This window comes from Hermetia illucens, chromosome 6 (genome assembly GCF_905115235.1).
Source record: "Hermetia illucens chromosome 6, iHerIll2.2.curated.20191125, whole genome shotgun sequence".
Classification (NCBI taxonomy): domain Eukaryota; kingdom Metazoa; phylum Arthropoda; class Insecta; order Diptera; family Stratiomyidae; genus Hermetia; species Hermetia illucens.
The window spans coordinates 16,653,353-16,669,814 of NC_051854.1; the positions used below are offsets into that span (position 1 = coordinate 16,653,353).

The following is a 16,462-nucleotide window of genomic DNA, read 5'->3' on the forward strand; positions in this document are numbered from 1 at the left end:
CCCTTAACCCACCCTCTCTGAATAAATACTCAAAGCCACCGTCAAGAATATTCAGAAAAATTCGTCCATCGGTGTCCCTGAATTTTGGACATTTGACATTCCTGCTTCCACTTCATTGAGACTGTTTAGAGGTCGTTCTTCGATAGCCCGCTTGTTGGATTTCGGGACTGGTGCTGAACTCATTTCTGTGGTCGCCATGTGGCCGTTTCTATTTTGTGCAATGTAAATGGAAGTAAACATAACAAGGATGCATGGCTTCCCCCACGATTTCCTGAGACACATGCACTCCTTTACTGTTTAAGTGCTGTTCCTAGCATCACCATTTGAATTACTATAGATAAAAAATTGTGTGCACGTCGGTGGAGCCGCGGTTCCTTTCAAAAAGAAACACTTATGAGTAAACATCGAAGAACATACTATAAAGGAGGAATTGGTCCAGAATTAGGATCTGCAAAGGAATGATTGTTGAAAAAAAGTTAAGAAAATATAAGAGCAAATAGAAAAAATCAGTTCAAGATTAGCGGGATTAGAAACTGGACGGTGTCATTTTCTTCTTCTCAGAGCTCAAATGTTTAAGTGCGTGGAAAAAGGCATCGAAGATGCGAGTCATGGAAGTTTTACTTCATTCGATCTTGGTACCTGGGTTTGATGACGTACAATCAGTATTTATATGTAGTCAATGCCATATTGATTTTTTACCCGATATCAATTGAATTATTGGGATTTTGGGCCTATTGAAATGTGAAGGAAGGGTAGGGCTTCATGACTTGGGCCTTAAAAAGAGCTTTGGTAGGAAAGCATCATTCCCTCGTTCCTGTTCTTTTATTATTTCCCATTATTCGTTGTCGTGGACTACAACTCGTATTGGGTTGTAATTCACACAAAGCCTCGATTCGATGTTTTAAGACATGTAAATTTTGTTAATGGCATGTGATTTACTGAAATAAAAAGAACTCGACTCGCCTTCCTGAACAAACTAGCAAAGCGGATTGCAACCATATCAACGGGAATTTCGATTGAGTGGCACTTAGTCGCGGACGGACTGGAATTATCGAAATTCCCCAATTTTTCGAATTGTTTTGCAGCTCGCAGCTGTCAAGAATCACTTCAGATTTACACTAGATTATTTCCTCTTCCCCCATTGCAGTGTTCATTACAGGTTTCCTACGGTAACGGTTAGTTTGTTTGGTTCCTTTTCTTCGGAGAATATAGTATTCGTCGTAACAGAGATCGTATTGGTAGCATTTTCTCCTTCCCTGATCGGCCCCATTAGCCTAGTTCTGATTTGTCACACGCTGGTCGCAGCTATCTGATGTCAGGTCATCATTTACAAACTGCTTATGAATGCTCGTTTCATATTTGATCATTGTAAAACAAAAAAAAGAAAAAAGTGAAAACATGATTATGATGGTACTTCCTTACATTATCTAAACCCTAAAGATTTTAAGCCGTTTTTTTATTCGTCAAGATCATCAAATTCTGAACAAATATATTTTTCAAATAAAGTCAAACAATGTTAAAAATGAAGAAAATCAAAAGCAAATATATTTCCTGTTCTTCTAGAAACGTCCATCAGCAAGTCAAATTGTATCCTTACTAAGCGCTCCTGAGTTCATACATTTGTTGGATGTTGTCCCGCTTGTACACGAACATAATGCGATATGTGGTGTATTCGTTCCTATCGATTCAGAAGGTACTGCATATTTACACCACTTTGCATTTCAAACAAATCACTAAAAACCATTCTTTTGCAATCCCTAGAAACCAATAGTAACTACGATTTGTGGTTACCATGCTTCAGACGACGAATCGATATTATTGGAGTTTCAAACAACAGCAATTGGGCCCAGTACAGAAGTATCAGTTGTGAAAGGAATCTGGAAGATAGCAGAGAGGCAAAAATTGATCTTATGTGCTGCTGTATTGTAGGGAATGCCATATGGATTGGAGATTCTGCTGGGAATCTACATGCTTACAGGTAAAGAAGCAGATAATTTCGGGTTATTTTTTCAAAATAAACATTTCAATCGTTCACAGGCTTTCGGATTCGTCTCACATATTTTCATATATTATGGATCCTGCAATAAAAAGTCCAGTTATAACATTACTTTATATGCCAAACATTCAACGTGTAGCTGTAGGACTTTTGAATGGTCGATTATTTTTGGTCGATGCTACAAAAATACCAACAAATTATGCATGTGCGGAAGGTTCATTTGTTTTAACGGAATTGTGCTCAGGACAGATTTTGTATAGTGCTTGTGTCATACCAAGTGAGGGGTAAGTAATTCATTTTGCATAGTAGTAGTAGTTTGGAAGACGTGACATAGTTGGTAGGAAGGATCATTATGTATGCTGAAAAGGTTAAATTGTATTTGATCTGTTTGCTTCGATTTTTTCCTATTCCTCCCTCTGTATGAAATGAATTACGTAAATCACCACTAATTATGCTTTATTATTATTCATTTGAGACTGCGTGAAGTTTACAAATTCATACTTGCATTTATTCGACTAGACGATGGTACCTATCATAGTAAATTTGGCCATTGTTTATTTTTATTTCCTATTAAAAAGGTTTATTTTTTTTTTAGCTTTGTTTTGATCCTAATTATATACAATTGCGAGGAAAATCAGCTTGAAAATTATGAATGTCGTCAGTGGGAATCCCAAGTATTGTAATATTATAACAATTAACGAGACCACATAAATTGTATAGGAACTGTCGCACTTGATTAGGGGATAGCTTGATAACAATGAAGATTTTCGTTCTTTTTTGAAAACTTGGGTCTTTAATCTAAAAAAGAGGAGTCCGTGGACTACAAAAGAGGAAGTAAGTTGCTTCCCAAGTGATCCAGTCCGTCACCAAGTGGGTGCGGACTCAGGACTCCCAGTACCCTTAACAAAAAAGTGATAATAATTCTCAGAGTTTTGCAATATAGCTGATTTTGAGAAACTTTTCCAAATCTGAAGAGATCGCCACGAATAGGTGCTTGATTTTCAGTACACCCTGGATGACATGGTTAAAGTTACGAGAGAAGCACTTTCAATGGTAAACTCGTTGCCTTCAACACAAAAATTTAAGATGATTTGGAGCTTTCCGTGATAGCCACCTATTAATATTAGGTTGTCGATCCTGATCTAAACGAATTGAACCGCTGCGAAATATTTTTTTTCTTTTGTTTTTTCATTTCTACTCTATTTGTGTCCTAGGTATTAGGTCATATATTTGATCTCTGGTTTTCTTTTTTTAGCTCTTAATTTAGTTTTAGAGAATAACCCTGCGCTGTCGCAAGTATTAGTGTTTTTAATTTATTAAAACTCTTACAAGTACGTGGTGTTTAACGGATTGAAACCCATAAAACTAAAATAAAGAAGATAAAAAGATTTGAATCCCTAATTCGGGTGGTGTAGTGTCTTTTTAGGCTTCTCATGCAGTCCTTGTAGAGCTGGTAGGTAAACGAGATTCTACCAATGAGGTTGGAATTAGAAAAATCAACTCCATTTCGTCTGATTCTATGTCGATAGAGCTATTTATAATGGTGTTGCCCTGCCGGCTTTGGTCGAGCACTTTGTCTTGTTTGTATGATAACTAACTTCTACTGTTTTTGTATCGTCAGCTCTATGGGGTTAATGCGTTTTAGTCTTCTATGAAATTTAGATTGCAAGATGCGTTGCCAGGCGTTTTGCGTAGGTTTTACTAACTTTTAATTATTTCTGCTTCAACTGTACTAATGCTAGTATCTCTTAGCATTAATTTTTTAACATATTTAGGTGCACCGAGTATTGACCTAATAATTTTGGGCTGGGTGCGTTCTATTTACGCAAGATTGGATTGCTATGCAAAGAAATTTGTAGATCAGTCCTGATTCATTTTAGTATGGATCAGTATAATAAAATTTTTGTGAATAGGTTCAGTTTAGACTTTTTGTTCAGTAGCCAATATAGTTTTTTAACTGCAATTTTGTTTGTTCCCGTTTTGTTTTATAATATGAGGCTTCCATGTTAAGTTGGTATCAAAATATATGCCAAACTATCTCACACAGTAAATTTGGGACACTAGATTATTATACATTAATTCCAATTTTGTCCCTTCTATCCACGCTTTCTAATAGAATCAACAAGACATGATATTTATTTACAAATGCGTATGTCGGGCGCAAGTTGAACCCTTCCTCAGTATCTGGTCAACTAAGATATTTTGTTCTATTCTTTTCTATAAATATTAAATTTAAGATATGATCTTTTAGTTGCTTAATTAGACATCCCGGTGACACTAATGTTGCGCAATGATACGTAAAGTGTAAAAGTTCCATTATCATATTGTCTATCACCATGTCGTGGCCATATTAATTTCCCTTAGCTTCTAAGCTAAGATGATTCGGTTGGGAATGGCAGACTTTTCCCTTCAGTAATATTTTTAAGCTTAAACACTTCAAAAAAGTGCAGGGCAAAGGCTTGAGGTTTTTGCTCATTTTTAATTGTCCTGGAGTCAGTGATCCTTCTTTGCTTCTGCAAGGATTGGGCTCTTTATTTTTTTCGTCGTTTTCCAGATGAAAAGTTACACCGAGTTCGGTAACAAATTCTTAGATTATGGAGTTTCTAACACGCGTGTGAAATGTATTTTAGTTTTTTTCATTTCCAGAATTAGCTCCTTTTTGGCGATTGGAGATCTGGATTTCTATCGTTCGGATTTTGCTTTTTGTTTGTTTCTCTAACAGATAAAAACTGTTTGTTTGTATTCACAAACGGTTGCAAGTTCAGCGCACTGCAGAATGCTGGTTGTTAGGTATCGTTGTGAGTTTTCAATGCCAGGTCTAGTTGTAAGCAGTATCTGTTTTCGAATAGTTTCCGATAGGTAGCTTATTTCGTCTTTAATTTTGTCGCTTTTGTTGTAGTTGTTGTAGTTTCATAGTCACCAAGTCTATGATACATAGTAAGATATTATGAAAAAATGAGAGCTTCGCTATAGTAACTTGGATGAGGTTAGGATTGTCTTCCCTTAGGTGTATAGCCAAACAAAATAAAAATGAGAGATGAAATAATAAATTTTACGATAGTGATAAATAGATTTTTGATAAATAGGACATATCATACTTTTGCGATCATTCATCTGGTATACATGATTCAGTCCATATTAGCCGTATGCGCCCTGTTTTTAGGAGTTTTGGTAGTATTCCATCTTCAGAAAAGTGTGTAAATGCATCTACACAAATTGATTAAGTTGGCAGAAGAGTAGAAAAGTCTTGGATATCTAAACAAAACAACTGACGGTTTCGACCAAGACAGAAGGAACATATTAGACGCTGCCTTACTTCTACCCGGACAACGTGACTAAAAGTAATTCTCAGATATTGATCACTATATTTATATGTATGCATTTGTAGACACAACTTGAATGCAGTCCTAGATGTATGATGAACGCCAGCTTGTACAGGTTTAAACTTGGCTGAAGAATTTTTTTTTTGTTTGAGAACTGAAGAGATCATCAGGAGCACGTTTTAATGGGTTGTCTGCCCTGAATGCAACCCGTAATCAAACGATGCTGCCTTACTTCTGTCCGGGGAGCAGCGCGACCGAAGTGGTTCCTGGAAGTTACTCGCTCTCTTACATTTATCCGCAAACACGCAATAATCGTTGACGTAACAATCCAATTGGATCGGGGACTTGAAGTGTGTAAGAGCACTTTATTCAAGACTGTTACGGTACACTAGAAGCAATATGGTCAGCATTGCGCACGCTCGTGATTACTACCCTGATTCGACTCAGGTACTCAACTGAGTCGGCTGGTATCCGACATTCGGTCACGATGCAAATCTCTCTGCCAACAGTGAAATTTGAACCACGACATTCTACTAGGAGAGCCTAGCGCTCTAAACACTGAGACGTCCGGACGTTGTTTCCCTACGAATATTCCACAAGTATCCGGAAACACTTAGCTGTTCCGACTGGACGAACCGGAACTTATGTGGGCGATCTATGATTAAACATCACAACTAAATACTCGTTCTATGCGAGGCTATTTGTTGTTTAAATTTAGATTGCCGTCATTTATAATTCCAAAGTAACGACTGCCTAACCACTGATCTACTCTTATACACGACATGGTTACGAAATATATTCAAATGGAATCCCTCAATTCCAAAACAGAAATTAGTTCAGCTTTGACCAACAAAGGCCAGAATCTGCACTGATTGCATGTTTGCGAATTAATATAAGGTTTTCAGTTGATAATGTGCTGAAGAAGGGCTAAACTGGTGCCCGAAATGCGCATTTCCAACTAATTGTATGCCATTGTAGGAAGAAGCAACTAAGGTGTTTCTATTTTTTATATGTCAAGGCGATAGCACTTACAACTCTGAAGTCATTTTGCCGGCATAATTTTTCTGTGAATCGTATTTCCCATTGTCAATGCTTAGATAAGTGACATATACAACAGCATCGGGATAGTCCCTTTACATAGTAGTTACCTTCTTGGTTGATTTGCTCCGCGTACTACAATACGGCAACTGCACCTCATGCGTTCTTATTTATGGCGAAGAAGTAATTTTCTGTTGTTAATCCTTCGTCGATTACTATTTCAAGATATTTTATTAATGATTTTTCGGGAAATAAATATACACTTATTTTGATTTTGACGTACTTTTCTTTGCTAGTAAGCAATACCTGTGTTCCGTGGTACAACAGCTACGATTTCCATTTCGTCAAGCATTCCCCGACAATTCAGACATATTCAGGGACAGTCCATTTTACATTTTTTTGTTTCGGTAGCGGATTAGTGTTTTATTAAGAATTTTATTTAAGCCCCGCACTTTATTATTCCTGATTTGCCGATATGGACTAGATAGTTCCTCCGTACTTGTTAGGGAAACTTCTTCCTGTATCTTATCTCGGGGCTGCACATATAATTTATGACAACCTCTTCCTTTGAGCTTAGTCGTAACTGTTTGGTAGTTCTTTTCATCACATAGCTGCTCGAATCAAATGTGTTTATTTTATTGCTTTTATCAGCGTTCACTTCGAGGCTATAAAATGTTTAAAATGTGTGTCGTTATTCTATTGAGTTAGCAATTTCTTGTGACTTCTAGCCATTCAGTTCTTTGTTTGCCCTTTCTATGCTTATGCTCATCTTTCTTAGCTCCGCAATGATTGTTCCTTCCGTTGGTTTTTTCCTGGTGATTATTGAGGTCTTGTGTGTCCAGTTTAGTCTCCCTATTTACATAAATTGTGTTTTGGGATTGGCACACAATTCATTTTCTGTAGTGACTCTTCCACTTTTTAGGATTCGCTTGAGAAAGTGGATCTCTGCATCCTTCTCCGTTATATGCCATCTAGGTACGCACCTGCTGTCATTGGAACTTGCGTGGCACACATTTTTCCCGCTGTGGATATATTGTCGAGCTCTTTATAGGTACAATTCTTCGTAAGGAAAACTATTTGCTTTATAGTTGTAATTTTGATAAAAAAAACTCATAGTTGGTTAATGTTCCTCTTTGATCTGGGAAGAACTGTAGAATTTGCGAAGAAATATTCGAAACAGTTTACAAAAATCTTTTTTCGGAATAATTTAGGTTTGCGAGTGGTTTTCTCCTTTTAGAATTCAGCAACAACTCTCAGACATCTGTTCTGAAAAAAATCGTACTTGTTACTCCGAAAACTGCTCCGTAAATTTTAGGCATTTTAAGCTACTCAATGAATAAAATCAATTTACTACAGAACGAAAAAGAATATATTGTTTTCTTTTCTTTATTTTTCAACAGCGAATACGAAATCTGGTGTGGCGAACTAGCAAGTGCTATCAATATCTTCCCAATTCGTGATTGTGTCGTGTCAGGACATGATATAGTATTTCATAGTGAAGAAGTTGAAAAGAAAAAATCACATAAAATCAAAGTCACAAAACTGGTGCCAGCCTTTAACTTTGTTTTCTCCACACTGAAACCTGGATACACTGTCTACCAATGGAATGTAACTACGAAGAAAATCGAGAATAAATTAGATTGTTCCAAGCTACTACCGTGCTCGGAAAGTCTAAAGAGCATATCAATTGAAGAACATCTAAGCCAAGTAAAGTGTCAGGTAAGTAAGAGAGGTTAGAATTTGGATTATGTGTACAAATGTTGGGGAGGAATTTCCCAAATATCTTATTTTGCTCAGTATATCTTATTAACTTCGCGAGGACTAGTAGTTGTTCTAAGGCATTGAAAATAAATATGAACACAATTGAAGGCAATTGAAAGTTACAATATTTTCTCTCCAGATATCTTGCATATCTATTCACATGTCTCCTTTATCGGAGTATCTTGAATTATTTGATTTTTTAAAATAATTTTATAATTTGAAAATAGTTTTTCTTTCTTATTTGATATTAATTAATACTTTTTTCTATTTTGCTTTATTAATATTCCAATCTTAAAATAACACCATTTCTTCCACATGAAGAAATTCCACGTAAAGTATGAAATTCCAATTTTCTTTTTTAAGACATCATTGTCATTCATTTTCAATTTTCGATTCATGGAAAATAAGTCAACTTTCGTATTAAACACTTTTCATCATCCAAGTAATTGATATGCCTCCATCGTATATCGTTTTCTGACATCAGACCATATATTTTTTTCGTATTCCCTCCACCAACATTAACATGTTAACTTTCTATTCAGATCACAGCACTAGCTGTAAGCGGAAACGAAATATATATTGGCACGACATGGGGATGCCTGGTAATAGCTGATATTTTCACGCTGCGGCCCATCACCGTATTCCGGCCATACGAGCATGAGGTATTCATTATCAATGTTCTATTCCTCCCTCAATAAAAACTGATTCCTCATCTTTTATTGTGTTATCCAGATTGCAACGATAATATCTATTCCATCTGGTACAAGCTCAATTATAGCTACAATAGGGCGACAGTATCGATCTCTTATAGAACGTTATATGGACTTGCAAGATGACACACATCTAGACGTAACCAGCGTAAATGAACCGGGAAGTAGCAATCGGTTACGAAGAGGACAGTCAAGCTCATATAATATCTGTGATAAAAAGATACACTGCCTTCTTTGGAGAGCTAAAGATTGGATGTAGAAGGGTTCGAATTCTGAAGGAGGAAAGAAATAGGACGGGAGAAAATGTGATTATAATGTGAAAAAATTCGGCGGAATTAAATTTAAAGCTAATTGTTGAACCAAATATAATACAATTGTTGTACAAAGACTTTAATCGAATCACTCTTTATTTTAATAAGCCATTTTACTGTACTATGTATTCATTCATTGTTAAATAAATTAATATTGTTTTAAAAATGAATCAATTTCTCGATCTAATTCTATTTCGATTGCTCCTAGGGGCAAGGTTCTTATGATTCTGGAAGTGCAAAGTGTTCAAAGGTCTAGATATAATAGCACAATCGACTTACAATGCTAGTGATAGAGCTCAAACTCTTTCGACTTGGTAAGAAAAACTGGAATGTAGAGCTTAGTTCGGTCGTGGAGGGTCCTTAGGCAATGAATGAGCTGGGACTCTATTTGAATTTAGAATTCCTTTCTGAAAGTAGCAGTCAAGCTTGGAATAGACTTTGTTTGCAGCTTTGAGTGCTTTTATTTTAATAGGTCTGAGTTTAGTTTGTCATCCGGAGAAATAGCGCACAAAGCTCCAAAATTTCTATATAGTGTTCTAGGTAAGAGCCAAATAGAGCCCTGGAATGCGCAGTATCGTCAATGAGAATATAAAAACCTCAGTTTAAAGGGACTGGTAGTTTGTGTAGATGTTGAATGCTGCCTAGGCCATACCCGGAGGTAACGATCGCACGAAGCACACATTTCGAGGGAGACCTGGCCAAAACTAGTGAGTATCAATACCAATTGAGGTTTGATGGTTCTCCTCCATACAAAGCAGCTAACACCCCTAAGAATGGATATGGATACTGGAAAATGCTTCAAAGGTAATAATTATGCCATAGAACATTATCGTGGAAATAAAAAATTGGGAGGTAAGTTCCGGGGAGGCTATTTAAATGTGATCTCACATTATCGCATACAAACATAAGTTTTTTCTTCGTCTTATTGGCAATTAAAATCATGCACAGCATTTGCTCTTGTGTGTTCCTCTGAGCGTGTTACGCTCCAAAGATACATCAATAACCAGTTTGCTTATTTTCCCACTTTTCACCTTTTTCCTGGCCGCCCGGACAGTACAAACCCTAATTTCTTTCTCTTTGCGTTTCTTATCATTCTCAATCTATATTCCGTTCCGCGTCACAAATTCTATTCCTTTTCCTGGAATTCTGTTTGTTTACGAGATACGTATTCAACATTTTCGCTGTTATTTTTCAATTCTTCGCCTGTTTTTCAACCAAGTTGTTTTATACACAATTTTGCAACTCGTTTCCCCCTAAAACCACTGATAATGACTTCTGCTCCTATTTCCTTGTTTTGTAGACCCTGGAGTCTATATGCTATTAGTCTTGTCTTTTAGAATTTTTCTTCTTATTTTTCCTTTCTGGCTTTGCAAGTCATCACTGTTCGCGAATTTCACTTGTTTATTTGCAGAGACATTAACATGCATATATGTATATGTTTATTCTTCCATTTTCCTGCTTTTCGGTAATCTATGCATTCCTGAAGAAGCTCCCTAAAGATAACACTGTTATTGGGATGGTTCTCAATACCAATGATAATGATGAAAGCCTATAAAAGCTTTTACCTTCCATGCAGGGTTCATCTGCATCTACTTGCAAGGGTGGAAAAACGGGGCTGCCAAATTAAGTGTAGCGGTTTGTTTTATTCGAGTTTTGTTAAGCAGTAGGAAACCCTATTTTTTGATGAGCTTAAGTCAAAAAAGTGTTTTCATATCTGGTGGAAATCATGTTATTGGTCATCCAGAAGGCTACCATAATCCTTGCAAGGATGAAGAAACGGGGAGGAGGATTAACAAATAGCTGTCCGCAATTTATCTCAAAAAGGAGGAGGCTGGAAGGTGTTTCAAAGATAATAATGATATCACAGGACATTACCGTGTAAATGAATGAAGAAGAGCAACTATAACTACTCGAAGAAATTTTGATAAAAGGAATCCAGTGACATGCCTGGTTGAGAGTCACTTGAAATCTCACTGACTCTTCGCTCTTAGAAGTTTTGGTGGTAATGGTGCCAACCACCAGGAACTGCGACCCTAGGCTTCATATGGGTTGGACAAAACCACTTATTGAATTTATCTTCTCTGGTGCCGCCACCGACTCCATAAAGCTGTTGCCAAATAGCGATAACGTTCTACACTGTAGTATTTGTGTCAAGTGGAATATGGAATGTTTTGTAAGTGTGAGAATAGGTGGCGGTGTGTGTGAAGCGACTTGCGAATTGTACGAAGTACCAGACAGCAACTTAATAAACATCTATATGCAAGTAAAACCCTTACAAACAACTCGTCCTTGTACCGAAATCTGCAAAATGGTATCAGGTGTGGGGTCTCCATTTTGCTAGAAGAAAACTACGATTCAAGTATATTGGGAGAACATAATCGAAGACAAATCTTGGACAGAAGAAGCGTAACAGCAGCTTCAAAACGTAAAAAAAGCTGGAGCTGATAAATAGGCTCAGAACCTTCATAATATGAATCAACTATTGAAAATTTCGCCAGGATTATCAAAGCTCAGCAAGGGCAGGTTTCTACGTTAACGACTGAGAAAACTATACTAAAGAAAAGGGGTCATGGGAGCCATACAGAAGAATCACAAAACCATTATCGTGCTGGGTATTGCATCAACAAGCTTGGTCTAGCCAGATTTATTCAAGGTAATCTGAGATTGCAGGTTAACTTTACAGTTGAGGCTACGCTGAAAGACAATCTGGATGTAGGTTCAGTTGTTGACATGATAAGAAAGATATGTTCGGATACTGGAGCGTTAAGTCAAGATGCTTAGCCTGCCATAGCTTGGTTAAGTACCTTACCTTCAAACAAAAAGATCTTGCACGCAAGGTCGACGGGTTGTTGAGAATACTAACTTGGTATAAAGAGGATTACTGGGAAAGGTATTGACATGGTTAACTTACAATGAAAAAAAACGATGATCCAACAGAATCTGCTGATGAGCAGGCTTATGATTCCGCCGATCCCCATAGGTTAAAGGAATTTGATGGGAAAATGAATTAGTTAATTAAATCGGGGAATGACGTGGGTAAATGATATAAGAAGGCCAATCATGGGAGGTATCCAGATCATATCCCCATATTTAACGACTGTAGACTGTTTCGGCGAAATGGAAGTTGATGGACCTGGACCTGGTGTCGGTGGAGTTACTGGTTGGCACCATCAATGAAGTTTTGTGAATGATCGGTCTCTTCTATGAGATACCTCGTTTGTAGTATCCGGTTTCTTCTATATTAACGTCAAGCATACATATGATCTGCTCCACGTTACACTTACTGAAGGCAATTGGGGTTGGACAATATCTGATTCCTCGCATAAAGATTCCCATAGTGGCTGCAAACTACAATCGGCAGAATTATTTCGAGATTGACGATTCTGAAATACTAATCATATCCCTAATTTTGTCGTAGACACAGTGTACGGGCGAGCGAACAGGTGACCTCATGGAAGGAGTTGATGGAGCCAAACAGCTGGTTATGTTGCAAAAAAAATCAATCGCTGCATCGGTGGTCTCTGGTGAAAAGAGGGTCGAGGTATCGCTGAAAGATGTGTTCATAATTCACACTAAGGTTGTTGCCTTATCCAAGTCGATGGCATGACCCTTCGGGTGACATTTTCGGTATCTAGGAAAAGTATCGAGGCTTGTATGACCGTCCTGACAAGTGGCAATGCAATCAAGACAACAGCTCTACTCAACTCTGCGAGGATCGGCTACCCAGTTTCCAGTCGCCCGCTGATCGAAGTAGAAGAAGTCATTTTGGTTATAGGACATTATCGTCATACGACAATTACTACCATTACTGCTGTGACCGTGGTATTATCGGTCCTTATCGGTGGAGCAATAGTATTGAGGATATTTATCAGCAAAAGATGAGTATCGTCAATATGGAGATCAATCGAGTCGCTAGCCTCAGCTGTCGAGGAACATCATTGTCACAATGACTAGAAGACATCATAGCGCGTCCCGGGCCCTGTTAAATTCACCTCACAGAAAAACGTAGATACTAAGATTTCCCTGTTAAATTTATTTAGCACAGATACATAGATTTTATTTTGGAAAATCTGTCTCATATCTCACTGTATATAATGAGCATCATAACACTCAAATTCACTTGCATGCTCTATTAACATAACTCTCTATTCAGTCCTTTATCTAGTAGCCAAATTTGCAAAATTAAATATACTGAATGTCAGGTACAATGGCCAACATTATTTTGCTTGCTACAAAATCAAGTAAATTGATCAACATTTAGATGAACAGACAAATTCAAATCAGTAACTTTACCTTTATCAAAAAGACAGTAGAGTCCACTGTCAGGTCTGCTCAGAATTGAAATGAGTCAACGCTCTAGTGGATCTGTAGACTCAGTTAACAAGATGTTTCAGAGCAGACTCTGGACTGAAACAAAGCAGTAGGTTGGCGGAAACAGCTAAGCTCTCAACACCTTTTATAATATTTTGGTTATTTGTCGCCCTGTCATCCTAACGTGACTTTCTTATCTAAGCTCCAATTTGGTTTAATATGGGAATTCAAACCAAGCCAATCAAGTGGCCGAAACTTGGGAAAATTTTGAAGATCACGCTCAAAATCGAAAGATCAAATATAAGAAGTTGTATAAGCGGTCTTTCCCATATAAATTTTGAATGTTTCGTGTACTACACCCAACCTACTACTCCTACTTCCCTCATATTGTTATTCGCTAGGTAAGGACTTTTCTACTTTATGAAATCCCGTATAATCTTTAGTCATCTTTTCGACGGAACTAGATTACTTTGCCTTGTTGTCCTTTATTTTCATTCCTAGAGTTTGTTATTCATATATCATGATGGCAGCGTTAATTGTTATAACAGTAAAAAATTTAAATTTAAAAATTTATTTCTGCAGAAATCTGTTGAGCTATAATTATTTTAAAAATAACTGAAAATGTTTCGCACTATCCTGATTGAAACAGATTTTCGTTCACGAAACTGGTATCTATCAAATTCAATTCTCAATATTTCAAGTTAAATTTATTATTTAAAAATTGAAAAATTTATAGGAAATAAAGCGTGTTAACTGCATAGTGTAAAATATATTTAATTATAAAGAAGAGTGCCGGCGATGAATGAACATGAAAGCAAATTACCATTATAGAATTACACAATAAAAAATTACAAGTAGGCTCTATCTTCACTCTCCAAATCGTCACTATCATTATTTTTCTGCAAAAGAGAACAACTCGCTGATCCGGGTGTCTTCTTTATAAATTTCGTTTCGAATCGGCTACGGGTACTACTTGCACTTTTCACTCTTTTCTTTTCAGGTTTGCCTGTCATACTACTACGACTTTCCTTCCCACAGTTATGTGAAGCTTTTCCTACTCGATGACTCCAATAGGTGGTTCCTTCTAGAAGAAGCGGTGCAGCTCGTACACGTTCCCGCATTAGTTCCATGTTTAAGGCATGTTCCCTTTGCCTTAAAGACAGTTCAGCACGTCTTGTTGCTAGTCGAAAAGAAATGTCCTCATCATTTGTTTCGCTGTAAAACGGAGAACCAAATTTAGTGATAATAAACTGGTTGGTTAAATTTTGAATCCTACTTATAAGACAGAGATTTCCACGCTGGTGTTTTTCGTACTTCCCAATCAAAGTGAGACGTTTGCTTTGGATGAACGCACTCTGTGAACTTTTGTGTGCGTTTCCGAGCTACCTCTGCACGGAGCTTCGCAGCTAAATTCGGTCGCGCTACTGGGTATATCGGTAAAGGGATACCATTTGGATCAGCATCATCATTTCCGGGAGTTGTATCTTTATCATCGACATTTTCTAGTTTTTCATCTATTGCCAGCTTCACCTTATTTTGATCTTTTTGTTTTGCTGATGTCTTCTTTCTGCTTCTCTTACGGGTACAAACTTTACAAGGTCCGTTTGACTTCAGACGTGGTGTATCCTTTTTCCCTGTCGGAGATGGGGTTGAAAGCTTCAGGAGCTCTTCAGCACGAATCATTCGATTGATGCGTCTTTAAAAAAGAAAGAAATGTAAGATCAATAGGCATTGATTCATCCTAAATTTACCTGAAATAGTCTTCTTCCCATTTTTTACTACTGAAATAACTGCTGCTAGCTTTCTTTGAGGAAGGAGCCGTTTTTGGGGTTTTATCCTTTCTAGTATGAGTATCGCCGGAAATTGCAGATGTATTCGAGCATCGACTGCGGCTTCTTGTACTGAAATGGAAGGGTTTGATCTTCGACTGTAGCTCAATGGCTGATTCAAGTTTCCTTATTTCACTTCTGAAAGAAAATAAAACCAATATTTTTACAACCTTCTCGCTACATTCGATTAATTCAGTGGAAATCACCTCTGTTTCTGATCCTCCATAATCTGATCATAAATTGGAACTCGAGAAGTCAATGGAATATAACCGGCTCGCTTCTTTTTTCCTCTTGCTTTCAGTTCAAAGTCACTAGTGGGACTTTCATACCGGTTCAAACTTTTGCATTTAGGCCCAAAAAGAGTTTTGTTCCCTTTCAAAGAAGATCTTCTTGCAGGACTAGCAGATCTGATACGTCGACTTGGTTTAACTCCAAGTCTAAACAAGGTATTACCATTATCTTTTGTAATATTAGGTGTGTCGGCAGGTTCTCGGTTTTCTTTGCCATTTTCCTTAATTTTGGGAGACACTTGTTTAGGTTTTATACGTCGCTCTTTCACAGTTTCAATAGATTCTTCTGAAGATTTACTTGTATCTGATGAAAGGGTGGTATCGGATCCGTATTTGATTTTGGAATAAATCTGTCGCAATGTACCTAGTCGAGAGTAAAACTCCGTCTCGGTTAGGTGATTGAGTTCTTCGTAATCTGAATGGGGAAAGTGTGTGCATTTAGTTTAATGGAAACATGTAGGACTGCACTTAATACACTCACCTGGAATGCTGTTGTAAAATTTCACCACAGAACGGGAACTAGTTTTACTTTGAGAGCATGAAGCCATGGCTAGTTCTGGTGTTAAGCACTTGCACTTGTTGACTTTATATCTGTTCATTTCTCTAAATATTCTCCCTTTCAGTATCAAAACGAGATCAGCTCAAGGTGCCTTTGAAATTTTAATCAATACTGTTTTGAGCATTTATTCCATGGAAACCAAATTCAATAGCTACCATTATCCATAACTGTTGATTGTTTCTTGCGACCGAATGACTGCCATTTCTAAGGACGTGAGTAGCAAAAGTTATTAATCCCAAATACATTTCCTAAAATCCGTAAACCCATGAAATCTTTTTCAAAATACGTAGTTCGATGAACCCCCCCAAAAAATATATCTTTAATTTATTGGTGA

The 16,462-nt window shown here is 37.2% G+C and overlaps 2 protein-coding genes across 2 annotated transcripts in view; one reads left to right on the forward strand and one right to left on the reverse strand.

Moving 5' to 3' along the window:
- Positions 1 to 9,927, forward strand: part of LOC119658969 (leucine-rich repeat serine/threonine-protein kinase 1) — a 45,329-nt gene extending 35,402 nt beyond the window's left edge. Inside the window, exons 31-36 of the mRNA XM_038066848.1 lie at positions 1,564 to 1,693; positions 1,762 to 1,978; positions 2,038 to 2,280; positions 7,758 to 8,076; positions 8,661 to 8,780; positions 8,851 to 9,927. Coding sequence (XP_037922776.1) covers positions 1,564 to 1,693; positions 1,762 to 1,978; positions 2,038 to 2,280; positions 7,758 to 8,076; positions 8,661 to 8,780; positions 8,851 to 9,087 — 1,266 coding nt within the window. The 3' untranslated portion in view covers positions 9,088 to 9,927. The remainder of the gene's footprint in view (positions 1 to 1,563; positions 1,694 to 1,761; positions 1,979 to 2,037; positions 2,281 to 7,757; positions 8,077 to 8,660; positions 8,781 to 8,850) is intronic.
- Positions 9,928 to 12,712: 2,785 nt separating this feature from the next.
- On the reverse strand, positions 12,713 to 16,435 carry LOC119660486. Its single transcript, XM_038069075.1, has 6 exons — positions 16,284 to 16,435; positions 16,051 to 16,219; positions 15,486 to 15,984; positions 15,202 to 15,417; positions 14,727 to 15,146; positions 12,713 to 14,665 (listed from the first exon to the last, which is right to left on the reverse strand). Exons 2-6 carry the CDS (start codon positions 16,166 to 16,168, stop codon positions 14,299 to 14,301), a joined length of 1,620 nt encoding a protein of 539 aa, XP_037925003.1. The 5' UTR covers positions 16,169 to 16,219; positions 16,284 to 16,435; the 3' UTR covers positions 12,713 to 14,298.
- Between the last annotated feature and the right edge of the window lie 27 nt (positions 16,436 to 16,462).